We start from the raw sequence: 27,147 nt of genomic DNA on the forward strand, positions 1-27,147 counted from the left end.
TTCCTCCACCCCAGCTCCCTAATCTCATCCACTTGTTATGTCTTCTCTAACTCTTTGGGGCAAGCAACTGACATTTACTACGGTTGTACAGTACCTTGCACAATGTGCCCCAATCAGCTTGACCTCAAAGAGCTAGTGCAATATAAATTGCAAACAACAGCTACAATACCTCCTTCTGCTGAATGACTACGATGTCTACGTTTTTCTTTCCTCTTCTCATCTTTCCTGTGATGTGCTTTTTCCTTCCGTGACATTTGCTGTGGTGGTTTGATAGCCAAGGAATCATCCTCCTCTCCTCTAAAATGCAATTTATATGAATAAGCACAGGAAAGTAATAGGTAATTCATCATAAAAGTATGAATTGTTGCTCCTTTTCCACCCTTTATGAGAAGGAATAAGTATTTAATCTAATAATATTTAGCACTTCCATAGCACCTTTCATCTGAGGAGTTTGGAGCATGTTACCAAAATCAATAATCCCTTTCAACCTCTTGTGAGGTAGGGAGATATTATTAAATTGCTTTTAATAGATGGGTAAACTAAGATATACGAATCTCAGTGACTCAAGGTAAGTATCAAAAAGAACCCAGCAGACCTGCTTTAACCACAACACAAAGAAAACATTTAGATTTTATTGCTTCTAAGGCAACGTCCACATCCAGAAGCATTATCTTCCTCTATTCTTACCTATCTTCCATAGAATCTTCTCTCCTGTAAGGTGAATTCCTGATTGTTATCTCCATACGGTGATCTCTCAGCTCCCCCTCTTCAAGGGAATCCCGCTTTGAATCCCGATCATCAGACTATGGTGGAAGGAGGAAGGAAGGGTAAAAACAAATAGCAGTTAATTTCTCTTGCAGTGAGCTGTATTTTTTTAAACTGATGTTTAACTCCACTGCTGGCAATAAAGCCAAATGATCTATAGGACACTCAACAAAAATTAGTGGTTTATGAAATGTACAGATTTTAATTATAGCTATCACGCAATCAAATGTAGTTAATATGTTGTAATATCTGAAGCAATATAAATTCAGTCTACTTGAGTAAAACTAACCTGCAAAAACTCAAAGACTATGCTAATTTATGGTAGTTTTTTAAAGACAAAACCTTTCAACAAATAATACAAACAAGTGATAATGACCACCTATAACACCTTTTTAATTAGAATAAGCAAAAATTATTTAGGGCAAAAAAATGTAATCATTTGATAAAATGGGCCCAACATTTTTTCTGTTGCAATCAGGAACAGTTTTAAAAACAGGAGCACTATAAAATTTCAAAAAGGCCAAAATAGTCTAATTATACTGCAACTAAAGCTTCCAATTAACCAGGCTGATTTCTCAGACAGACTTTTCAACAACTGTGAAGCAAAGTAAAAGATCTAGTGTGTTACCAATCAGGTTTTAACAAAGCACAACATTTTGGTAAGCTTTGACACTTAGAGATAGTGCTCACCTGTTAAATATGGAAGTACAAAAGAACTTCATTGATAGTGATAGAGGAAGCCTTGTTCTAATGGAAAAATGAGGGGAAAAAAAATTAAACCTCCTCACTTTAATTAGAACTGTTTATTTACAAAGAGACAGCTTACATTTTTAATGCGTTTTATCTCTGCCTTCTCTTCTTGCTCCTTCCTTCGTTTTTTTTCCTGAAGAATTTCATCTAAAGTTTTCACTTTCCAAGAGTCCTTTTCATCACCCATTTGAGTCAGAACAAACTGAAACAGAACACCACATTAATGGAGGTAGATGTATTTGAAATATATATATTCAATGCTATTGGTTACATCAATGTTTTAGGTAAGTTTTAAATGCACTTTCGATATACAAATAAACATTTAAAAATTATGATGTGATGTGCCAAGTTTCACAGAATCTTATGTAAAAGGAAGTTAGTTAGCACTTGACTTAAGCTACACCAAAATAAGTTTGGTTTAAAATCAGAGTATTTACACCATTTGTGCAACAGTTTAATTAAATTGGTTTAAAAATCAACTTAAGTTAAATCAGTGCAACTTCTGCAATAGTGCCTCATATCTTGCCAGTCATGATGATCCAAAGACACCTAAATGTGCTAGTCTTATGGCTTATTATTTTAGCGCTGTGAAAAAAGGTAATTTTCTGGGGTTGCACGATTATTTATGAAGGCTTTGAACCCCATCTGTCCTCGAGCTGCTGCTGCTCTGTCACCAGCACAGTCCTTCCACTGCAGTTCATATGCCACATTTTCAGTTGGCAAAAAACTCTGCTCTTTCTGCCTTTTTAAAAATGAATTTGATGGTAGTGAATAAGGCTGCCGCTAGACTGATAACTCTAGTTTTCTATTCATCCAACAGTACAGCCATAGCAAGGACATCCCCTAATTACATGTCTTGGGTTTGACTAGAAAACATATATTTTAATTAAAAGGATAATTCTGTCTCTTCAGTCCCATTAAATGCGTGGCCTCTTTGCTGAGACTGTCAACAAATATGTCAGTACCAGCAGTGGGCACATCTCTACAAAGAGCTGGACTAAGACCCACTAATCAATTTCATTTAGGTAACATAATGGCCATCAAATAGTAGTAACAAATCTTGGTCCTTTTCAACCTGTTTTTATTCCTACTTCATACTAGTCTCATTTCCTGCATATATTAAGCCTCAGTTACTAAGTGAACAAGATCCTGTCTGAACCACAACTTTTAAAATGTATTAAAGTAATGAGTAAGGACAGCAACCACAGTGCAAATTAAAAAAAAAAACAAAAAACATTTTATAATCATGGTCAAACCCTCCTAGGCAGGCGGTCTTCAGTTAAACATGGCTTACTTCTAAAAATGATTCAATCACAGTATAGGCACACCTTTACATAGTTTCAAACGTGTATTTCAATTTTCGGAGGCACACACGGGTAAAAGTTAGTTTCATATTTAAAGTCCCACTAGTAGAAGTGGCTGAAATAGTCACAAACATTCAGAAGTGAGCCTTTTGGGAATTTGTTGCAAAGCTGTGCACATTTTTGCATCCATGTCTGTCACCACAGAATATGCACAAAATATTTTTTCCCCCAAGAGGGGTGTGTGAAAATAGGCCAGATGAAGCTAGAAAATGTCAAAATATTTTCTGCCTCTTCAAACAGCCCTCGTTAGGAATCCTGGTATATTATACCCCTTGGGCTCTGATATCCGACCCACAATTAATCTGAATGGGTCACAGACGAAAATGAGACTCTGAATGAAGACATCCTGGTTTAGGCATGTTGTTTATTAAACTGTACTATATTCAAATATTTTTCAAATGTGGGTCATTTTGAAGTAAGGCAACAAGGGCTTCCAAGAAAAAGAAAGACGAGAGGTCTCTGCAGGTTGCCTGGGAAGAAATGACAGAACCTATATACAATGACTTTGCAGTGGTGGTAAGGAACAAGGACAATCTTTTCCTCCTTTGTAAAAGGGTAGTGGAAACATTACAAGCACTTCATGCTATGATTCTCTTGTGGGATGAGCTGCTTCAGGCCTTGCCTACATAGGAAAATGTTACTAGTTGTAACACACCTGTTCCTCCACATGGACCCTCTTATTTCAATATAAGTGTGTTTGTTTTGGTTTAGTTTGTCACTGAGGAAGGAGTTTAAGCTATACCAAAGAAACTGGAATAAGCGTGTCCACATAGGAGGTCGTAGCCATATGACTATATCTGTTTAAATTCGCACCTTAGGTTATACCAAAAGGCTTTCCCATATAAATAAAGCCTCAGTGCTTGGCCTTCCATGCATGCTGCCCTCCTGCCATTTGTTGCCTCTTTCTTGAAAAGAATGATTTTATACTATGCATTAAGAGTGCCTCACTATGTACTATGTGTAGCATACTAAATTCACACACAAGAAGCAACAGTGTGTAGGCAGTGCAAGCCCTATTGCCATCTGAATCCTCCTGGCCTCATTTCTTCAGTGGCAGGATACTCCCAGGTGTGTCTTATTAAGTTCTGCTGGACCCTAGACTCCCAGCCAGTCAGGACTAAGAGCCAGAAATCAACCGCAACTATGTTTCAGATACCCCTTCTTGGAGGCGTCTGGGGACTTCCCAAGCAATTTCCTAATACTCAGGGACATGGTTTGATCAATTCTGAGTGCGACACCAGGGTCCCCCGTCTCTCCCCACACTCCTGTGCAGATTTACCCCGCAACGCAGCACTCTCAGCCTATCACCTCATGCTCCCCACTGTCTCACTCGTCGGCTCACCCCTGCCCCCATCAGCCTCGCCCCCCTCGCCAGTTCCCCAAGCTCCTCTACCTCACCGCTCCCATCCAGCCTCACCCCCCTCACCGGTCCCCAATCTCTACCTCCCCTCTCCCCTCAGGCACCCCAACATTAAGCCCCCGGCGAGAGCCTCCGAGACCCACAGGCTCCCCCTCCTCACGCCAGTCCTTGGGCCCCCGACACCCTCCTCCCACCCGGCGCCCCACTCCAGAGCGAGCCCCGCTACTAACACAGGGCCCACGCGGGGGAAGCGACTAGCGCAAAACTCACCGCCCGCCGCCGGAGACTAAGGAGAGAGGCTGCAGCGCCAGCCAGCGCGGGACAAACGCGTCACTTCCGCTCTCCGGCGCATCCTGATGACGTACTGGCGTGACCGGGGTGCAGTTGGCCTGGCCCTCACGCTAGGCTGCGCGCATGCGGCCAAGCTGAGGGGCGGGTGGGTGGCGGCGACGAAGCCTCTAGGCCCGGCGGGGCTGAGCGATGCCCACACGTCAGACGCGCGGCCCCGCCTCCCGCCTAGGCGGGCTCGGGTGACCTCCCACGGCTGCAGCGGAGCCTACCGGGGCCGGAGACCAAAGTCCCGGGTCCCGGCGGGAGTAGGGAGACCAGACAGCAAGTGTGAAAAATCGGGACGGGGGTGGGGGGTAATAGGAGCCTATATAAGAGAAAGACCCAAAAATCGGGACTGTCCCTATAAAATCGGGACATCTGGTCACCCTAGGCGGGAGGTGACTCCAGGAGGCGCAGGTCTGTTTGGTACGAGCGCTTGTCAGCTGCTGTTCAGTCTCACCCCGCTGAGGAAAGGCTCGTTCTCCCGCTTTTACAAATGGGGAAACTGAGGCACGGAGCCTTGGCTTGGGCCACGCAGAGCGCGGAAAAGACAACAGTCCGGCATCCCCGGCCTGTACTGTATAAGCACTGGGCACACGGCCTCTCTTCTTGCAGTGCCGTGAGTGAGTTCTTTGCACATCCTGCTGTGGTCATTACAGTGATTAAACTGACCACAGTGCGTGCCCAGAGCCAGTGACACGTCTCAGCCACCGCGCTGGGCATGAAAATCCTGTTCTGCATTCCATCTTCTTACCTTTTCGTTCATTACATTCTTTCTGATTACATTTGCAAAATAAGAATTAAAAACGGACATTATAGATTACACTTCACAGCTATTTGTTTTGAATGGTAGAAGTAGAAAGTAGGGCTGTCAAGTCATTAAAAAAATTAATTGCAATTAATCACACTGTTAGTAATAAAATACCATTTATTTAAATATGTTTATGTACTTTTTCAAATAAGTTGATTTCAATTACATGTTGTATTGTGTGTTGTAGAGTGCTCACTTTATATTTATTTTTGATTACAAGTAGTTGCACTGTATAAAAACAAAAGAAATAGTATTTTTCAGTTCACCTAATATAAGTACTGTAGTGCAATCTCTTTCTCATGAAAGTTGAACTTAAAATGTAGAATTATGTACAAAAAAATACATTAAAAAATAAAACAAATTTTAGAGCCTGCAAGTCCACTCAGTCCTACTTCTTGTTCAGCCAATCACTCAAACAAGTTTGTTTACGTTTGCAGAAGATAATGCTGCCTGCTTCTTGTTCATGTCACATGAAAGTGAGAATAGGTGTTCTCATAGCACTGTTGTAGCTGGCGCTGCAATATATTTACATGCCAGATGTGCTATAGATTCATATGTCCCTTCATGCTTCAACCACCATTCCAGGGGACATGCGTCCATGCTGATGAGGGGTTCTGCTTGATAAATCCAAAGCACGGCAGATGAACACATGTTCATTTTCATTATCTGAGTCAGATATCACCAGCAGAAGTTGATTTTCTTTGGTGGTTCAGGTTCTGTAGTTTCTGTATTGTTTCTCTTTTAAGACTTCGGAAAGCATGCTCCACACCTCATCTCTCAGATTTTGGAAGGCACTTCAGATTCTTAAACCTTGGGCTGAGTGCTGTAGCTATCTTTAGAAATCTCACATTGGTACCTTCTTTGCCCTTAGTCAAATCCGCAGTGAAAGTGGTCTTAAAATGAACAACGTGTGCTGGGTCATCATCCCAGACTGCTTTAACATGAAATATATGGCAGAATGTGGGTAAAACAGACCAGGGGACATACAATTCTCCCTCAAGGAGTTCAGTCACAAATTTAATTAACAAATTTTTTTAATGAGCATCATCAGCATGGAAGCATGTCTTCTGGAATGGTGGCCGAAGCATGAAGGGGCCTATGAATGTTTAGCGTATCTGGTACATAAATACCTGGCAATGCCGGCTACAAAAGTGCCATACCTGTTCTCACTTCAGGTGACACTGTAATTAAGAAGTGGGCAGCATTATCTCCCATAAATGTAAACAAACTTGTTTGTCTTAGCAATTGGCTGAACAAGAAGTAGGACTGAGTGGACTTGTAGGCTCTGAAGTTTTACATTGTTTTGTTTTTGAGTGCAGTTATGCAACACACAGAAAATGTACATTGTAAGTTGAACTGCCACAACAAAGAGATTGCACTACAGTACTTGTATGAGGTGAATTTAAAAATACAATTTCTTTTGTTTATCATTTTTACAGTGCAAATATTTGTAACAAAAAATAAAAAACACTGATTTAAATTACAACGCAGAATACTATATGAAAATATAGAACATCCAAAATATATAATAAATTTCAATTGGTATTGTATTGTTTAACAGTGCAATTAAAACTGCAAATTTTTTTTGAGTTAATCGCAAGAGTTACCTGCGATTAATCAACAGCCCAAGTAGAAATTAAGGGTAAAGTCCCCATAAAACAAAATTTTGCTTATTTTCAATAACCTCTATTAAAACAAATTTCTTAAATAAAAATTAAATATTTTATATAACAACTTAAGCCAAATTTTTTTCCTTGTGGCTCTGTAATGAGCTAGGAGGTATTAATTACCTCCAGCTTACCAGCTGAATGCACACCAGATGCCTTACCTATTCTGGATTGGAAATTTACAGGAAACGTGTTTGTGTCTATAATGAAAAAAACACCACAACTGGGAGTCTCACTGCAAGTGTCAAGGGAAGCCAGGACAGGTGTACTGATACATTCCTTATAATATGGGTCATCATTCTGACAGAGTGCCTCTATCTGGTTCAGCTTTTATTGCACATATTCTGTCCATATATAGGATGACTTCAGTTCCAGAGTTATCATGTCACCATCTTTCATTAACATTAAAGATTTTTTTATTTTAAGACCAGAAGGGACCATTATAATAATCTAGTCTGACTTCTGGCATGAAACAAAGGGCTGGTCCACACTAACCCCCCACTTCGAACTAAGATACGCAACTTCAGCTACGTTATTCACGTAGCTGAAGTTGAACTATCTTAGTTTGAATTTACCGCGGGTCCACACGCGGCAGGCAGGCTCCCCCGTCGACTCCGCATACTCCTCTCGGAGAGCAGGAGTACCGGCGTTGACAGCGAGCACTTCCGGGATCGATCCCAGAAGATCGATTGTTTACCGCCGGACCCGGAGGTAAGTATAGATGTACCCAAAGGCACAGAAATTTAACCAAGAATTTCTTGCATCAAATCCTAATTTCTGTTGAGCTAGAGCAACTTTTGATGAGCTAGAGCATCACTGTTAGAAAGACATTAAATTAACAAAATCAAGACATCCAAGTAATGCAAAAGCTCTGAAATAAAGCATATAAATGTCATAGATCGAGGAATGAATGCACACTAGGAGGCAGCACACTGAAAGAACAAGCATTACAAATTCTGACACAATGGTGCCTAGAACTTGAAAACAGGCAATCTCAAGAACAAACAGCAGATGAAGAAAGCCATATATGGTTATAACAGACTAAGAAATTCGATGACAAAAACCAAAGTGGAATTCAGCTTAATTATACAATTATAACAAAAATTAGTACTGTCAAAAAGAAGCATTGAAACATTAAAGGGGGGAGGGATAGTTCAGTGGTTTGAGCATTGGCCTGCTAAACCCAGAGTTGTGAGTTCAATCCTTGAGGGGGCCACTTAGGGATCTGGGGCAAAATCAGTACTTGGTCCTACTAGTGAAGGCAGGGGCTGGACTCAATGACCTTACAAGGTCCCTTCCAGTTCTAGGAGATGGGATATCTCCATTAATTTATTTATATTTATTAAGCCTCACAAACCCTCACCCCAATGAGATACAAATGTATTAATCTTATTTTGCAGGTGGGCAAAATTGCTAGGGTGATTAAGCAACTTGTCAAAGGTCACAAGGCAGTTCAGTAGTAGAAATGAGACTGCATTCAGCTGGCCTAATTCCCAGTCCCAGACTCTAATACTTAGACCACACTCCACTCCTACAGACAGCATTTAGAACCTAAGGGTATGTCTCCACAGGGATAAAAGACCTGCAGCATGGCTGCAGTTGGCCCAGGTCAACTGACTTGGGCAGTTGGGCTGACGGTGCTCGGGCAGTGGAGCTAAAAATTGCTGTGCAGACATTTTGGCTCAGACTCCAGCCTGAGCTCTGGGACCATCAACCCTTGCAGATCCTAGAGTTTGGGCTCCAGCAATTTTATTTACAAAGCAATTTTTCAGCCCCAAATCCCAAGCCCTATGAGCCAGAGATAGCTGATTGGGCCACCATGGGTTTTTTTTAATCCCTTTGTAGACATGCCTTAAAAGTCCTTACTTGTTAGCTGCTCTACTCACCAGAATACATTGTGCCCCACCTTCCCCAGAGAGAGATTTACATTGTCTAATAGAAAAAGGCTGTTTTTTTTCCTCATCATCCCTAGTATGCCTGGGGTTTGGGAGTTTCAGCTGCGTTACCAAGGTACAGTCACGGATCACTGAAGAAAGTTTTCATATGTATTTAAATAACCACATTCACAGATAGAAACTTACATGATGGAATTTTTTATTTTTTTCTTAGAAGAAATAATAAAAACATTACACATTAATTTTATTCTTTTCAAGAATAAGTAAAAAACGAGGATGTTTAATCATGTCTGTTTGCAGCATACACAGGAACAATCATGATTGGTATCCACAGGATCAGATATGTATTACAAACAGAATTAACAGTTATATTTAATTGATTATGCATGATGGATTTTATTTTTTTTAGGAAGTACTCAAATGTCCTACCTTACATAAATACCGGAATTGTGTCTATACAAAATACCTACAAAATAATATGTACAGTGTATTTCAGTCCAACATTCGTAGTTTGGTATCAAATACATAAAGGTTTGGCCCTGACATAGAAGCAGCAATTAGAGCTACTGTGTTTTCAAGTTTCTCAGACACTAAGGTATCTTCCATTTAAAGGACTGCTGAATGGTGAGCCAATACCCTTAGCTGGGGTGACCAGACATCCTGATATTAGGGGCTCTATCTTACATACACAACTATCTCATTTCCCCTGGGAAAAAAAGGGTCCCAATTTTTCTCACTTGCTATCTGTTCACCCAACTATTACCCACTTTATAAATTCCTCTCTTCTGTAACACACTTATTTAAATCTTCATTTAGATCCGTCTGCCTGCATTGAAACGGCAATTCACTGATTCTTTCTCCTGATCAATGACTAGTTAGCAAAAACTTGGCTCTCGGGGTGCTGAACCACACAACTTTCTGAGGCTTTCAGCAAGCCCTGCCTTACTGCAATTCAGGAACTGAAATTCTCTCAAAGTGGATACTGATGACCATTTCTGGTCTCCTGCTCCTCCTCCTCTTCTCCATCCCTTACTGATAAGATAGAGAAGAAGTGACTTGATTCTCTCCTAAAAACAGTTCAAAGAGAAGGTGCCCAGCTGGTGTAGTTTGACTCATTTTCTTAGATAGGGTTACTAATTTGACTAGCAAAATGGTTCCAGAAGCTCCATTAATTTAGTAAAATGCTGCTTAAATAGGCATGAAGTGTTCAGCTTTCTAGAAGAGGCTTAAAAAGCTTTATAAATTATTTGCAAAAGTCTGAGCCACAATTGCAAGGTATAATTTTGTTTCTAGGTGAATTAGATGCCAAGTCTGTGGATTTTGCAGGCTTATTGCCTCACTGCCCATCTTAGCTGAATAAGACCCTAAAATCAGACAACCCTATGTAATGTTACCCACACAGTGTATGTAAAAAAAATGGACAGGTGTTCATATTTATAGGATTGTAAATTCCATGACACCCAATGCTGATTCATGCTTCAAATCTGCAGCGATACTAGCTTACCGAATACAAATCTGGCTTTTTAGTCCACATGCCCCTACCCACACAGTGGCTAAGATAAGTCCTAATATCCATTCAAAAGGAGACAGGAGCTACCTATGTGATGAGTTAGAAAACAGAACAGAGGATGGAGTTGAGAGGGGAAAGCCCAATGCCTTTGCTGACATTGAAAAGAATCCTTAACACACAGACCAGGCTTCCATGACTGCCAAAAGAAAACCACCACCCTATACATGCTATGCTGCAAGAGAAACTCAGTTTATCCCACTGTATGACTCCATTACAATCATTCTGGTTTGAAGTTTATGTTGAAAAGCAAGGCTAAACATCCACCCCAGTTCTGAGGCATCATGTTGGGCTGGCCTTGGGAGCACTTTCAGTTCTTAAGACAAACACAAGAGTGATTATAGAGATCTGCAATGGTTGGAAAGAGAACAAGAGAAAAGAAAATGTCCGAGTTATTTTCAAGACACCTATCGCTTGCTATTGGTATGAGGGTAAACTTAAAGCACCTACACTGGGGATATAAAATATTAAACGGTTAACCAGTAAGCATTAGTCTTACTGGTTAACCCACCCTAACCGTTAACTCCCAACCCTGGGCCAGCTGGCCAGAGCGGCCCCAGCCCCGGGCTGACCAGCCAACCCCAGCCTCTCTCCCTTTAATCGGTTAACTAATTAAACAATATAATTTTAATAGTTTAAACGGTTAACTTTTTAAACAATATTTACTTCCCTAACCTACACCCACTAAAAGATGAAAACACAGGGAAAATAACCTGCAGAAAAGGGGAGAAACTATGAATAAAAGTCAGGAATGGGCCATGAGTTATAACTGCATTTTAAAAACAAACAAAATATCAGCTTTGATTCCTATTTGAATAAGGTATTATTCCTTATGGCTGCTTAAGTAAGTCACCTGTGCTAAAATCCAGGCAGCAGAATCAATGCAATATAATGGAGTCTTCACAGTAATTCACTTGTGCGACAAATGCTACTCAGATTTTTATAGGAAAGTTAGAGAAAGATCAAATTGCAGAGTGGCTAGAACACTGGGATCACTAGTCATAAGGGGAGAAAGGGATTCAACATGAAATGGTCACAACCTAATTACAATTAACCCAGGATTTTATATCCACAGGAAGATTAATATATATAATAATCATTGTCTGACAGCAGCTTTATTAACCACATCTTCAGATGGTGGACATATAGTTTTGGGGATAGTATCATCATAGTTAATGTACAAAATGCAGAACTATCTGTTTCCTTATATTTGCAAGTCAGTTGGTCCCTTCAGTCAAGCATCAGTATGCCATACTAGGGTTGGGGGGAAATTTTAAAATAAATACCTGCCCTAGCCTGCTGTGATTTTTCTTTATCCTGTGGTTTTCAGTATCACCGTCCTTGCCAAATTAGCTAGGTATTTACACAATGGTTTAGTTGACAGCCCTATGACATTCCAGAAATCCAAGCCTATATATTTATTCTGATTCAGTAAAATCATGCGTGCAAAATAAGGATGTGTCCTTCGGTTTTCAAATAAACATATTATACTCTTCGGCAACAGGAAATTTTTCATGTTTTCCAAAGAGAGAACATTAGAGAACTCTGTTCTTGGAGTTTAATGGACTTCAAAGGCCTGACTGTTGAGCCCCCTAATGATCCAAATCCAAGCAAACTTTGCATGCAGTTCACGTATTTTTTCTTTAACAAAAAGGCATATGCAACCAAAAAGAAACTGTCAGTGAAAATAATGCATTGAGTAACTTACATCAGGACAAGCTAAAAAAAAAAAAAAAAAAATCAATGCTTTCATTAAGCCACTTATATAACATCTTAAAATGGCAGTTTATGGAAGATGTGTACTTTCTATAAAAAATATGCTAGACAGTTAAAATATTGATTCCGTGCACAATTATCTACCTTTATGTAAGCCAAGAAGGGATACTGGTCTTTGAAAATCTCAGTGAAATTGCAACTGTAAATTCTTGGCAGAATGCTAAGTCAACTATTGGAAGGCAGAGCTTAAAAATGAGCTAGATCTCACATAGTGCACAGCTTTACCTAGGGCTTTGCATCTAGATGACATTCATCAGAAATTTGGCTGATTCACAGTTTATTTGGCTAGATGTTGAGCTGTCACAAGGCAAATGGAGTTACAGATCTGTTTATCCCTTGTGTAGATGAGAAAAATATAGTGCCAGGCTGGAAACATATGCCAATTGGCTATGTGCAGAATGCGTCCAATAAATTCTACTGACTATGCTCAACTTATTATGGGATAGATGGTAGGCTCTTTCATATAGACAGACTCTTCTGAAGCTAGCATGTTGTCAAACAGAACTCTAAGCTTAATTTTTTATTTCCCTAAAGGGATCTAGACATGCAGCAGATTTGCCCAAATAAGTAAACAGGTCTAAAGAGACAACTACAATTGCAAGTTATATCTAACAGCTAAAAGGAAACAGTTTTATATTGCAGCACGTCCACTCTACATTAACTACTGGATTTTTAAACAATGAATAGCTTTGTTTGGGTGTGGACCCAATATCCCTGACCTTACAGCACAGATCACTCTCCAGATCATGTCAGATGGGCAGACAAAGCTAGTGCAAACATTAGTGTGTAGGCGGCAAAAAAGGATTAACACTTTGAGAATAATACCTTAGCTTTGTTTTTTGTTCCCAATTTTTCACAGCCCAAACACTTCATGATCCCCAGAATGCATCTTATAGGGGTTTGTTACTTGTAGTTTAATGGTTTGGTTTACTGGAGAAAATAACTTATTGTTAGCAGTTGAAAGGGCAATTTCTTTTATATTAAAAGCCCTATATGATTGAGCAAATCCATCACTTGTAAAATACATATAAGACATTTTAATTTTACTTTAAAAAGTCTTACTTTTTTAAGACAGTACCTACCTAGTAACTACATCTTTAGTAGGATTCTATTTTTTTCCACATTGTTTGAGAGATAAATCTGACTGTATACAGAGCAAGTTGCTATATTTTTGTCTGATAAAAGTTAGGACATGCCCTATGGCATGATACACTGTGCTTCATGACAATGATTTGGGTTTCACTAACATTAGGTAAAACCAGGACTACACCAGTTATTGTAGGAAATTTCTAAATCTTGATTAATGACTGTAGCTGCCCTATGGAGGGAGAGGCCTATGCTGTAATCTTGACAACAATGAAGAAAGATTTAGCATTTTTTAAAAGTGAAATAATCAAAATGAAGCTGAAGTTTTCTACCTTCTTTCTCTCAAAGCATTGATTTTTTTTAAATACTATATCATGCAAAATAAAAAAAAAACAGATGCCAGAATATTCTCAGTTTAAGGTTAAAACTCTACCCTTAAACTCTATCCACTCTGACTTCTTATCACTGTAACAGGACATACTAAAATACTTGAGCACAAAAGCTAAAGACAGAGTTGTAACCCCGAGTTTCAAGAAGTCTATTGTTTTTAACTGCTCTCCTATAAATTAAAAAAAGAAAAATCAAACTTATTCCCCTCTTGCCTTAAAAATATTTTATGATAAATTACAATGCAAAGGAAACTTTGATATTTCTAAAATTAAGACAGTACTTACTATGGAAATGCTGATGCCTCATTTATTTCTGAAAATTTCCAGTGGTTTTTGCCTGATAGAAACTATACTTATTTGTTTTGACTCCTAGTATATAGGCATGTGTGTGTGTGTGTGTATCAGTTTTGTAGACACACAAATGTGGTTGGTACCCAGGCAAACTGCAATGCTCCAGTTGTTAGAGAATTTCAAAGGAAAGCACAAATTCTCTTTGCTGGCTTCATACTCAAGAGTAGCTGCCCATATTCATAGTTTACACTAACAGCTGTGTAAACGAAAATGACTGATTTAGTCTTTCAAAGTGCTTTCTTCCAGATCCTCACCATGCACACACACAGTCTAGGATGTTTAAAAAGAGTGGCAACTAGACATTTTTTTCCTATCCACTAGTTTCATCCTACTGCAAGCATGCAGAAAACAGGGATGGGTCATGTTATCACATTACTTTGGTGGGGCTGGGGTACAAGTTATTTTTCCATCTGACACTGAAGTTTTATCTCCAATATAGTCTTGTTATTTATTTGCAGAGTCAAGGAAGGAGTATGAAGCCAATGTTTACCATGTTGGTCTTGGTCTTCGGTTCTACATGTCAGTTTCTAGTAAACCAAGGCTTATAGGATCTTCTCCTTTTTTTCCTCTCTGCAGCAAAGTCCATTCTTTCACCTGTTGTGAATTCAAAGAAACCAAGCATTGTCAACAGCTGGGGTAGCGTCCATTTAAGACAGAGATCCTCTGAGTTGTGTCAGGTTGTGATGGAAGAATTAAGAGCCGTATCAATCATATGGCTTTAAATCCTTGGATATTAGTGGCTTGGTATCTTCAGTTGTGCTCTGTGAGGGTTGTGAGGCTGCCACTGCCAGGCTTTGTATTGTTTCTTGCTGATGTTGCTTTGCCTTGTTATATAGCAAAACGCCAATTGTTACTAGAACTGTCCCAATGGCTGAGAGGCTTGTAATTTTGTTACCAAACACAATAATACTTAGCCAGATTGACAACGCATGCTTCACAGTACTAGCAACACTGAAACAACAAAACACAAATATTAAGGACTGAAAGGCTTTGACATTTGCCACACACAATATATTCAGTATGCTCCATCACACTTAGATCTTTTGGTGCTTTATCTTGCAGAAAGCCAGATTCCACTTTTCCTGATCAGGCTAATAAAAAAGCAACTCCTTTAAGTATCAGCAATAACATTTGTGTAATATCCCTAAACTGAGAGCTAATGGGAATAATTAAAGTCACCAAGTAAGAGACATGCTGTTTTTTTAAAAGCATACAATAGAATGTCACTAATTCTCCCTTGGCTAATCCACTCACCTACTCATTCCCACCAGAAAACTGGCAGTATCAGCAAATATTTTAAAATTAGAATCACATACCTAAAACTCCATTCAGCAATTTGTAAGTGTATCCCTAATGTGGTTGCTTATTTATGTGAAATGAGGCTAAGAACTGTGCATACCTGTCCCACAAGCATAATGCTAAGGATCAAATCCTGTTTTCCTTACACACAAAAGCAGTAGTTCCTTTGCAACCAGTGGTACTATTCATACAGTACAAGGATTTGGCCCTATGTTTGATTTTTGGATTTGGAAAACATCCTCATTAATTTGGAGTACATGTAGAATTTATTTTATTTATTCCACCGTATAGCATTTTCAATCAGTTACCAGTATGAGATGGTTTAAGGAAGGAAAGAACCATAATTTTGACACAAAATCTATAGTTTTACCTGAAAGTTACAGGAGAAATCTTTCCCATCAAGGCATATGCTGTAACACTCTGCAGATGGAACAAGACTCCATCTATTAGGAGCAGTACAATGACATCTTGGTTGTAACTGAAACGCCTTCCACTTTTCCCAATCACTGGCACATCCTAAAGCCAAAGAATAGAACAGGATTTTAAGAATCTAGCTGTGTCCTGTTTTCTTTTACAAGCAAACATAGGCTAGGCAACTTAATTTTACCCCTAGGCCTAAAGGAGGCACTTCTTTATACTGGAAATAAAGACAGGAATATTTAATCTAATTTTCAGAAGTAGGAGATGGAATATTTATACCTTTCATGTTTGATCTTCTCTGCAGGGGAGAGCAAGGAGAGCCTAAGCCTTATATATCTGAACTTTTCATTATTTGACACTTATCCTGTGTGATATTTCCTCCTTTGAATATTAACATGTTAACAACAAAAAGCTTCTCTATTAACCCTACACCAACCCTGACACCTAGCCTTACCCAAAGTGATAACAGATTTAATTTTGTAACTGTTGATGTAATTTGATTGTCATGACGACTTGGCCCATTCACAATGAGATGAGTTCCTAACCCACCCTAAACAGAGCACACTGACCCTGAGTTAGTGTCCAAACTCATCCCCTCTCAGTATCTACCCTGAATTCATGTTGAGATCTTAACCAGCTATTATAATTCTACTAATTAAGGGTTTTAGCACCAAAATCTCAGGTCACTCAGTAGAAGAGACAACAAGGAGTCTGGTGGCACCTTAAAGACTAACAGATTTATTTGGGCATAAGCTTTCGTGAGTAAAAACCTCACTTTTTGCATCCGAAGAAGTGAGGTTTTTACTCACGAAAGCTTATGCCCAAATAAATCTGTTAGTCTTTAAGGTGCCACCAGACTCCTTGTTGTTTTTGTAGATACAGACTAACATGGCTACCCCCTGATACTTGACACCATGCAAGTCAGTAGAAGAGCTCTCTATTCATGTAAAGAGCCTAAAGTCTGCCAATCTGTTGTAATCACCTAGCACAGAAATTTATGGTAATCAGAATTAGAGGCATACGTTCTCTCACTATTGCTGCTCTCTTCCTTCCTTTATATTTGAGCTGTTTTTATTCAGATTAAAAACTAAGGTTCTCCCCCAGCATCACTTTTTGAAAATAATTTGTATTCTCCCCCTCCCCAAACAACAATGAAATGGTGATCACACAAGAAGATTTTAAAGAGAACCAGGAACCATGCATCTTCTGAATCAACACACTAATGTGTCCAAGCACTGCATGGGGATATTTTTGAAGACCTCTTTGATCTAGCTAGCATGGTTACAATAATTGCTTTTGTGACAGATATTGTAACTGCCTACAGTATCTTTGGTGGAACATATATTAAGTTTATATATCACTGTGGGCCAGGGATTGTATGCATGATCGTGATCTACTTCATGGTGGAGGATTATCAAAGCTCTTCCAGGAACCAAAACCAGTAGGGGGTGATTAAGATGACTCGTGTAGGATTTAAACACATCCAGAGAGGTACCACCCCTTGGGATCCACACATATGCTGGTTAAAACTGCATTTTCCAGAGACCAAGTAACAAACAAAGAAAGGGTTTTGGCACAAAAGAACTGCAGTTAAAATGACTCAGGGCCTTCTTTCTGATCCAGCAAACAGGATCTTCTGTCCGAGAGGGTGGGGGGGAAGGCAACCCTTGTTGAAGGGTTGGAAGGACTTTGTCTTGTTAGGGCCCCATAACTCTGATGTGTGACCTCTAATAAGCTTTCAGCATGTGTATAGGAACTTCCATTGTTTTGTATAGGTTTTCTCAGTAATGCTTTTGCCTTAAGAATAAATGTACTTGATTAGAAGGAGCTGTGAAGTAATTTGTAGCTGCTGGCAATACACTGTTCATAGCTGTTGGGGAGAAAACAAAGCACAGGTGCTCGCATGTAGGCAGACTGGCTTGCTGGGGACCTTACAGTGCAAGGTAGGGAGCTGTGCAGCCTTCAAACCCCAGTCAAGGGGTAGAGAAACATAAGTCTCCACCCCAAGAGAGGTGATGGCTAGGGAACCAGACACCTTAAGTAAGTGCCGTCAAGGGACCCCAGAGGGGAATATGGGTGCAGTTACTCTGAAACTATGATTGCATTTATCTCTTCTGTTGTCATACATAAGGTAATGGGACAGGTCTATCTATCATTATTTTTGCTATTCTATCACTATCTTTCCCTCAGCATATCGTACTTTCATGTACTATTAATTAAGTCAACTTTTTTTCTGCTGCATTTGGTTAATGCAGTTTAACGGTTGGAACACAGAAATGGGAGCTAGGAACCACACAGTTCTACCCAGCCTCTAACACAGAGGTAGGCAACCTATGGCACGCAAGCTGATTTTCAATAGCACTCACACTGCCCGGGTGGCTCTGCATTTTAATTTAATTTTAAATTAAGCTTCTTAAACATTTTAAAAACCTTATTTACTTTACATACAACAATAGTTTAGTTATATATTGTAGACTTATAGAAAGAGACCTTCTAAAAACATTAAAATGTATTACTGGCATGTGAAACCTTAAATTAGAGTGAATAAATGAAGACTCAGCACACTACTCTGAAAGATTGACGACCCCTGCTCTAACAGATTGTATCTACTAGGCCTCAGTTTCTTCTTTTATAATTAAGGTTACAAGTACCATGTGAATACAAAGTGCTATTATCCAAGAAGCCTACAAACATTAGGATTTATTTTTTAAGTCTTCAAGTGTTTGTCCCTTTGGGTATTACCTCATCCACCTTGCCCCTTTAGAGCCATTTATTCAGACTAAATTACTTGCTCCCTAAACTCCTGAAACAAACTTTATCTTTCTGGTTTATTTGTCATGTCATGTCAACATGAAACTGCTTCTTAAAATACATTTTCTGGATCTCTTGCTTAAACACCACAAGTAAACAGGGGTGCATGTCAGCAGGATTGTAAGGAAGAGGAAAAGTAAACTGAAAGTTAGCCATTTGCACAAATCTAACAGCAAAATTAATCTTTGTTAACAAATAAAAATTCTTACCATGAAAAATATCCAAGCTGGAATGAGCATAATAACTGCAGCAGCACTTGTGTAAAACTGAAGTTCTGGAGCACTATAAATGGAAATCAAATAATACAAAAATAAATGTTTTTAAAAGCTTTTCCTTAACTGTAACAGAAAGAAAGCTGTATTACATTTAAATAGAAATCTCTGCACTGACACTTTACAGTGGTCAAAAAAAACTTTTAAAAAATATCAGCTAAAAGTCTCGTGGAAGACAAATTCAAAATTTCTTATAGAACTAACAAAGTTTGCTTTCCATGCTGGCTGAGATGGCCTTGAATTTAATAGGCAAGCTGTTTTTAAAAAACAAATTCAGTTTATGGAATTGCTTCTGAACAACACACTGTAGTGTTCACTTAACATTTTATATAATTTGTTTTCAAAGGTATTGTAATTGTGGATAGGCAGAATTTGCTGCAATAATTGATTACTGATTCATGCGTTCTATATTGTTCATACCTTCATGTACTGTTCATGAGTTTTAAAATGCAGAATGGAAATTAAGGGCCTGTTTCTGCAAGCCTAGTGGGAGTTCTATGCAGATGGAGGGCTTCCAGGTTTGGGCCCCCAGGAGTTATTTTTGTGTTTGGAGTAAGTGACTGTCATTTTAGGTATCCTGAGGGAATTTCTGGTTGATCATGATTTAGTTTCCCCAGCAAATGCTTATGGATATTTTGGATACAAAAGTTTTTCGTCCCTCTCCTGACACACAATCATTTAAAGTACAGTATATAGGATATACCTGTCATCAGCAAACTACATAGAGAAGACAGAAAGTCTTGTCCCGGTCCCACATGACTATAAACAAGTGTTTCCCTGATGTTTCCTGGGACCTTTCTGTAAGCTGTATATTTGAAATATTGTAGATACTTACGAAAACCTATATTTGTCTCCACTGAGCAGCTTTTTGGAAAAAACATTTTGCAAACTGGGGAAACAAAATCAAAACATTTATCTGCAGGCGCCATTTATAGTGAACAGATGAAACAATGAACTTAATGGTAATTTCCAAAAGACGGAAAATGAGGTTTTCAATAAAATACTTCCTGACAGTCATATACAACTTCAGATTTACACTGGGTTTTCTTCTATTTCATGCATTTAAACAGAATACTTTACAGATCAGAACAAAGATGCATTCAGAAAGAAGGCCTTTAGTAAGCAATTTAACTTCTTTTGCTGTATATATATATATAGATATAGATATAGATAAAATGAATATCCTATAACATACTTCAGAAAGTTTTGATATCCTGTTTTAAATTTAATTAATTTGCTTTAATTTCCCATTTTATAAACAGCACACTATTCACTATTAATAAACTTTTTAAAAAGAAACGAAAGTAAGATCAGAGAATTACAGAACACACTATAACACAATTACTGTATTGAACAAAATCTTCCCAGAATTATAGTTACCACAATACAATGTTATTTTATTTTAATATTCTCCCAACTGCACTTTTTTCTTTTAACCAGCTAAGTCTCAGATTCATATATTACTGTCTTTGAAATATATACAAAACACCAATCTACTCTACACATCCCTTATAAATATTGACATACTGCAAGTGAAAATGTTAATTTACATTTTTGCATTGCCTTATTAACTTTTAACATTCAGAAGCAGTGTTAGGTTCCTTTGCAGTTAACATTTTAAATATAAATGGTTTAGACTTTAAATTTTCAAGTGCTTCCTAGAGAACTGAACTAAAATACTCTTTATTTTTCTTTTACTGCTCAGCTGTGTTCTAGGAAACAGTGATAAAAATTAATACAAGGCAAGAATATCTAGCCTGTGATGGTGTAGTGCATTGATATGGGCATTTAGAACAAATGAGTGCATAGTTATTCAGTATTCAGACTAATCTACAACACTGCCATTAACCAAAAGCAGAAGCACCAAATCTGATTTGCAGGTACATAATTTTAAAAATAAAAGATGCACGCAGCCCTCTCATGCCTGCACTTGCATCTGCCTTGAGATATAGACAGAAATGATTTGAAAGAGAGACTAGAGTCATCACTGTCTTGCACCTGGTGTATTTATTTATACTTATGCTAAGTGAATACAAATGAACAAGTGTGTAGAATCAGGCCTACAATCATCTTGTCTGCCTATTTTGTTTTAACACAAGGATATCTGGACCCAAATTAGATCTAAAAGGCAAAACTTTTAAAGGAAATGACAGGGGCTGGACATGAATACTAATCCAAATACAACAACAGTGGCAAGAACCAGTGTCCCCTGTAAACAATTCTGGACCACAGAATTTGACATTTTGTAAACAAAAATTGCCAGCAGTCTATTACACTGATTATTTTTGAATTGCCCACCATTTAATGCAGACACACGACTGAAGAGTTTTGTAGATAATCTCAACTGCCTTAAACATATTTAAGAATCAGAAAGTTCTCTGCATTTTAGTTTATATATTTTACCTTGCAATAGGATATTAAAAGGCTTTCTTTACAGAGAGAAAAGTGTTCTTATATAAGTGTATCAGAAAACTGTCATGGCTTTCTGATTATTGACTATAATTAAACTCAAAGTAATGATTTACCATGCCTGAAGTTTTCCATTTTCATGTGTTATTTGAACTCATTGTTAACCTAGCATATTAAAATATTATCCCAATAACCTAACTTAGAGTACTTCAATTATCTTATCAGCAACATTAAATATATCTGCTCAACCTTAAGTTTAGAGTTGCTAGTGCTCTTCCATAATATATTAGTTGCAACATACTTGTGCATTACTGGTTTTATGCATTTGGCAATTCTTCCATAACATGGTCACATATTTTATTAAAAAACATAAGCAACGTATATTCACCATTTGAGTACACCAGCAATAAGAACCTGCAGTTGATTGGCTCTGTCCCACCCTCCGCCTGATAGTTAAAAGAAAAAGCTACCACAGGCTACAAACCAGGACACTGCTAGTCACAAATGACAAAATGGTTGCATACTGTAATCCCTGGTAAATAGACTTTGTCAAAAGTCATGAACAGAGATAATTCAATTGTACATGATTTTGTAGAATAGGAGTTGTTCTATTCTTTATCCACTGTGTTCTGACAGCTATGGCGTTCTCACCTCTAAGAGCAGTATGCTTTCTATTAAGAAATAATTCTCTGAATACCAAGAATCAATATACTGTATGGGAAACACCAGCTGAACTGTACAGTCTGGGACAAGATATGACTTAGTTTATTTGTAAACTAAACAATTCCTTCTCTTCTCCACATGCAACCTTCATCAGGCCTCACCAGTCCATGATGTTAGTAGACAAAGCTGCCGAAAAACCCAGAATGTTGAAGCTGATTTCAGTGGCTGTACATAGAGCTAATCCTCCCATGACAGGAATGAGAGACAGGTTCACCAGCAATCCTGTAAGTAAAAAAAATAAATTAAAAATTGGCTTTAAACCAGAGCTGTGTGAGTAATGGAATTTTATATTTGCTAGCAGTTCCAAATTAAAAAAAAAAATCATTTTGGGTCAACACAAAAACACTTTTGGGGAAATTTCAGCAAAAGGAAAAAGTTGAAAAATAATTGTTTCAGGTTGAACAAAATGTTCTTCTACATAAAACTGTTTCTGTTTTGAGTGTTTAATGTTTTTGCATCTTTTAAAATAAAATTGAAGGTAATTTCAAAATGAAAAGCTGTTTAAACTCAAAAAAATCAAAATTTTTCATTTCAAAAATGTCAAAATGAATCATTGTATGCAGTGCTATTGTAGCCGTGTCAGTCCCGGGAAATTAGCGAGACACGGTGGGTGAGATAACTTTTATTGGACCAGCTTCTGGTGGTGAGAGAGACAAGCTTCCAAGCTTACACAGAGCTCTTCTTCGGGTCTGTTTTTTCCAGAATATATCCTGGTTATGATATATTTTGTACCACATATGCCTTGTGAGGTGTCACTGGAAAAGTCATAATCTGTTGAACATTACTGTCCTGTTGAAATGTGTGTGTCATTGTATATGAAGTTATGAGATTTTGCTATATTTGTTACTGAAACGTGCTGAGAGTCTGGGAAATGCCCACAGACCAGTTCCTTAGAAATAACAAAGGAACTGTGAACACAAGTCTTGCATGTCAAGCCTCAGGTACACAAAAGCAAGAAATTGCAATTCATATGAAGAACTGAATGCAGGGCACGTAAGCAATGGGGCTGCCCAGGAGTGGATTTACCATGAAACAAACCGTGTGGTGGCATGGAGCCCCTACCGACAGGGGGCTCCCCAAAATGCAGGACAAATCTCATCTGACAACCTGCACCTGAGTCCCAGCCGGTGGCGTAGCAGGGCTCAGGCAAGCAGGGCTCCTGGAAGTATCCGGCAGCTGGCACGTCTCTGCGCGCCACTGGTTGGGGGGAGGTGGCTCCAAGCGCTGCCCCCACCCTGGGCAGCGCACAGAGACCTGCTGCCCCCCTCACCCCAAGGAGTGCGCAGAGACGTGCCAGCAGTAAGGCTAAGGTGGCTGCCTGCCTGCTCTGCCTCCCTCCCTCCGTGCCATGCCACTCCTGGAAGCGGCTGGCATGTCCTTGCAGCCCTTGGGGGGGTCTCCGCACGCTGCCCCTGCCCCAGACGCCGACTCCGCAGCTCCCATTGGCCGGGAACCCCTGGCCCCCCCACCTAGGAGCCGCTGCCAGAGGGGGGGGTGTGCCAGTGGCTTTGGGAGCCGCGCCGCCTGAGGTAAGCGCCACCCCCCTGCCGCACTCCAACCCCCTACCCCAGCCAGAGCCTGCAGCCTGCACCCAAACTTCCTCCCAGAGACCGACCCCTCACCCCTCCCGCACCCAACCCCCCTGCCCCAGCCTAGAGCCCTCACCCCCTCCTGCACCCCAAGCCCCTACCCCAATCAAGGTACCTCACTTTATTTTAATTTACTTCCCATTACTTATAATATAGGAGGAGGATGAAGAAAAAAGAATGAAAAAGGGGGGCATAAGAGAATGATCTTTTTCTTGGCTGGGTTGCGGGAGGGGGCAAAAATGAATTTGTGCACAGGGCCCCACTAACTCTAAATCCGCCACTGGGGCTGCCTAACCCCAGGACATAGTAAGGGTTTTTCCAACACCTGGAGGAGAGTATAAAATAAGGAACAGTGACATCATCAGGCCCCCTCTCCTCCCCAACCTATACTGAAGGCAACAAGATCACTTGGAAGACAAAGAAATATTTGAACTGGGAGAAGTGGTCCTAACTGGAAGAGCTTCCCAGTTAGCACAGACTGTTGTAGGCTTTTGGGTCAGAGAAACCTTCAAATCTGACTTAACTTGATAAACTTTAGGAATTAGACCGCGATTTTATCTTGAATTTCTTTCTGTAACCAATTCTGATCTTCTATGATTATGCCACTTATAATTACTTAAAATCTATCTTTCTGTAGTTAATGAACTTATTTTAATGTTTTATCTAAGCCTGTGTGGTTTTGACTGAAGTTTGGAGAATCTACTCAGGTTACAAAGGCTGGTGCATATTAATATTAATATGCATAAACTAATGAGTTTACTCTGATCAAAGGGATCTTAAGCAGTGTAAAATGGACATTTCTGGGGTATAAGTCTGGACTAGGAATATGCAGGTGTCGCCCTGTATGTAATTCAAGAGTGGTTGTGCACAGCACTCTGGTATATGTCTAGGGGTGACTTGCATGCTAGAGGGCTGGCGTGAGTGGGCAGAGTGGCAGCTCACAGAACAAAGCAGGGCATAGTGCACTCCAGACCGGAGAGTTAAGAGGGCACAACGATCCAACAATCCAGATTGTACTGTGGGGCATGCCACAATTACTTCACCCACCCTGTCTTTCTAAAATGAATAATTGTGACAGAGAGGGTTTTTTTCTGAAAACAATTCACCTAACCAGAAAGAAAATCACAAAGTGTTTCAGTGACGCTGAATCTGCATTTTTCAGTGAAAAAAGTTCCAGCCAAAAAAATTCATCCAGCTCTACTTTACATTACTGTACTTCCAAAATGACATGCGTCAGATAATACAAATTTAGAAAAAAATAATGAGCTACATTTTAACTTGTTTAGTAATGACTCCTCTCATTTCAAAACTAGTGGATATTTTAGTTTCAATCAAAGGAGATTTCAGACAAGCTGTTGACCTGCATTTAAAGATATTATAGGTGTACTGAGTTACCAGCACATCTGCCCTGCAGAGGTAAATTAAAATGTATCTTCTCCAGTCTTGGTTTTCTTGTCAATGTCCTCAAATGGCAGAAGAAATTAATATTTGCCCTCCTGCCCTGCGATTGTGCTAATCCTCCTTCCTCTGGCTTCATTCAGTCCTCTCCCCCTCAGACTTCATGTCAGGAAGAATGCACATTGCTGATCGGGGCAAGGTCTCTCAAAGACTAGAAGACTAGAATGCAATTGCAATTCAGTGGCGATTATGAAAAAGCATGTAAGAGGCCAGTTTTATTTTTTAGCCTCAGGCTGGACACAGTGAAGACACTCAAGATTTTTAAAATGCTTGTCAGATCAGCAGCTTTCCACATGGGAGAAACATATACATAAAGTTAATTTTAAAAAAAGGTACCGTATATTCTTGTTCATAAGCCAAATTTTTTTAGTAAAAAAGGGAAGCACCAGAGAAGGGGGTCGGCTTATGAACGGGGATAGAGAGAGAGAGGTGGGACACAGCCCCTCCCCCCAACAGAGGGAGCAAGGAGAGGCAGCACAGCCAGCAGAGCAGAAGGGAAGAGGCAGGGCCAGAGTCTCTCCGCTTCTGGTCATGCTGCTCTCCCCCCAGCCTCCGAAGCAGCTGCAGCTCCGGGGTTGGCCGGCTGCAGCCATGCCGCTCGGCCCCACCCGCTGCAGCCATGCCACCTGGCCCAGCCCACTAGAACATGCTATGGCTGCGCCGCCTAGTCTGGCCCGCCGGAGCAGGCTGCGGCCGCGCTACCCAGCCTGCCAGAGCAGCTCCAGCCAGCTTAGAGACATCCTCCCCTGGCCCTCCCAGATAAAGTGGGAAGGGATGGGTTGGTGAGAGTGTGGGGGTCCCAGGCTAGGGGTGGGGTCATGTGGGGGGTGGTCACAGGGGTTACTGCCCTGACTCCCAGCTTCTCCCCCCCCAAAAATTTTTTCCCACCAGTTGCTGTCCCAGCCCGTCAGGGTAAGCAGCTGGCGCGCCGGGACACTTTGTTTACTTAGGTTTACCTTCATGCCTGCAGACGCTTGAGGTAAACAAACCATCTCGGCCCACCAGCAGCATATCCTGATGGAGGAGCCAAAGTTTGCTAACCCCTGAATTATAGGGTCGGCTTATGAACGGGTTATAAAAATTTTCCATTTTTACTTATCCATCTTGGGGGGGTCGGCTTATAAACGAACCGGCTTATGATCGAGTATATACGTATCTAAAAAATTGTAACAGTATTTTTTTTTGGTCAAATAAGCAAATTTCCAACCAACACTGTCCTTTGACAAATTACTTTAAAAAAGGTCCTTGCCTGCTCAATTTACAGTTTAGACTCTGTTCAATAAGGACAATTTTTCCAGCTGCATTAATCACTGAACAACTCAGATGGAATCTCTTTGTCAATTGCCAAATAGCCCACATTACATTGCAAAATGATTACATTCCAACAAACTACTTACCAGTGTATTCCCCTAAAATCATCCGGGACATAATGACAGTAAAAATAGGTGCAGAGCTTTTAACTGTTTCAGCAAATGAAACAGCCACATTTTTCAAGCTTACTAGACCTAAAACCACTGTTGCAAACCTGAAAGAGACACACACAAAGTCAAGCAGAGACAGTAAAACAATGCTTAAAAGGCTTATTTTAGCTTTAGATGCTTAAACATAATTTAGTTACTGCGCCACAATATACACATTTGTGGTATAGTAACTAAATTATGTATGCTACATTTAGCTTCCTATTTCATCAGAATAAAAGGTAGCTTCCATTCAGTTTCCTTTTAAATCATAAAACATAACAGTGCTGAAAGACTGTTCAATACCTGCTCCCAGTTTAGTAAAAACCCATTTAGACTTGAAGTGAAGGTGAGCCCAAACAGATGTTCCAATAGCCTCTCATCAGGCATGATATATAGTCCTGCTCTATCTAAGGCTAGAGCAAATACTTTCTTTTAAAGATGTAAGTTTAAAAACAACATGTAATTTTATAAATATTTTAAGTAACTTCTGATACAAATTGCTAGGAAAGGATAATAGGAGGACACAGCAACACCACAATAAGTAGTAATAATCAGAACAACTGGTAGTCCTGAATGAAAACAAAGTATTAGTCTT

General features: G+C 39.6%; 2 protein-coding genes across 8 annotated transcripts in view; both read right to left on the bottom strand.

Moving 5' to 3' along the window:
* LOC128826089 (cyclin-dependent kinase 11B) overlaps nucleotides 1-4,579 on the bottom strand; it is a 37,603-nt gene extending 33,024 nt beyond the window's left edge. For 6 of the 7 annotated variants that reach the window (XR_008442792.1, XR_008442790.1, XR_008442788.1 and 3 more), the window contains exons 1-4: nucleotides 4,510-4,579; nucleotides 1,592-1,717; nucleotides 688-803; nucleotides 170-297 (exon numbers count right to left, since the gene is read on the bottom strand). Coding sequence is in view for 1 of the 7 variants with exons in the window: in XM_054009162.1 (XP_053865137.1) it covers nucleotides 170-297; nucleotides 688-803; nucleotides 1,592-1,702 (355 nt within the window). In the remaining 6 variants the exon portion in view is untranslated. Of the gene's footprint in view, nucleotides 1-169; nucleotides 298-687; nucleotides 804-1,455; nucleotides 1,513-1,591; nucleotides 1,718-4,509 lie in introns of those variants that run through there. The other variant, XR_008442791.1, reaches the window with a different exon arrangement.
* Nucleotides 4,580-9,119: 4,540 nt separating this feature from the next.
* Nucleotides 9,120-27,147, bottom strand: part of SLC35E2B (solute carrier family 35 member E2B) — a 31,430-nt gene continuing 13,402 nt past the window's right edge. Inside the window, exons 4-9 of the mRNA XM_054009259.1 lie at nucleotides 26,490-26,617; nucleotides 22,147-22,267; nucleotides 19,749-19,802; nucleotides 18,851-18,923; nucleotides 15,781-15,926; nucleotides 9,120-15,062 (exon numbers count right to left, since the gene is read on the bottom strand). Coding sequence (XP_053865234.1) covers nucleotides 14,816-15,062; nucleotides 15,781-15,926; nucleotides 18,851-18,923; nucleotides 19,749-19,802; nucleotides 22,147-22,267; nucleotides 26,490-26,617 — 769 coding nt within the window. The 3' untranslated portion in view covers nucleotides 9,120-14,815. The remainder of the gene's footprint in view (nucleotides 15,063-15,780; nucleotides 15,927-18,850; nucleotides 18,924-19,748; nucleotides 19,803-22,146; nucleotides 22,268-26,489; nucleotides 26,618-27,147) is intronic.

This window comes from Malaclemys terrapin, chromosome 19, assembly GCF_027887155.1.
Source record: "Malaclemys terrapin pileata isolate rMalTer1 chromosome 19, rMalTer1.hap1, whole genome shotgun sequence".
NCBI lineage: Eukaryota > Metazoa > Chordata > Testudines > Emydidae > Malaclemys > Malaclemys terrapin.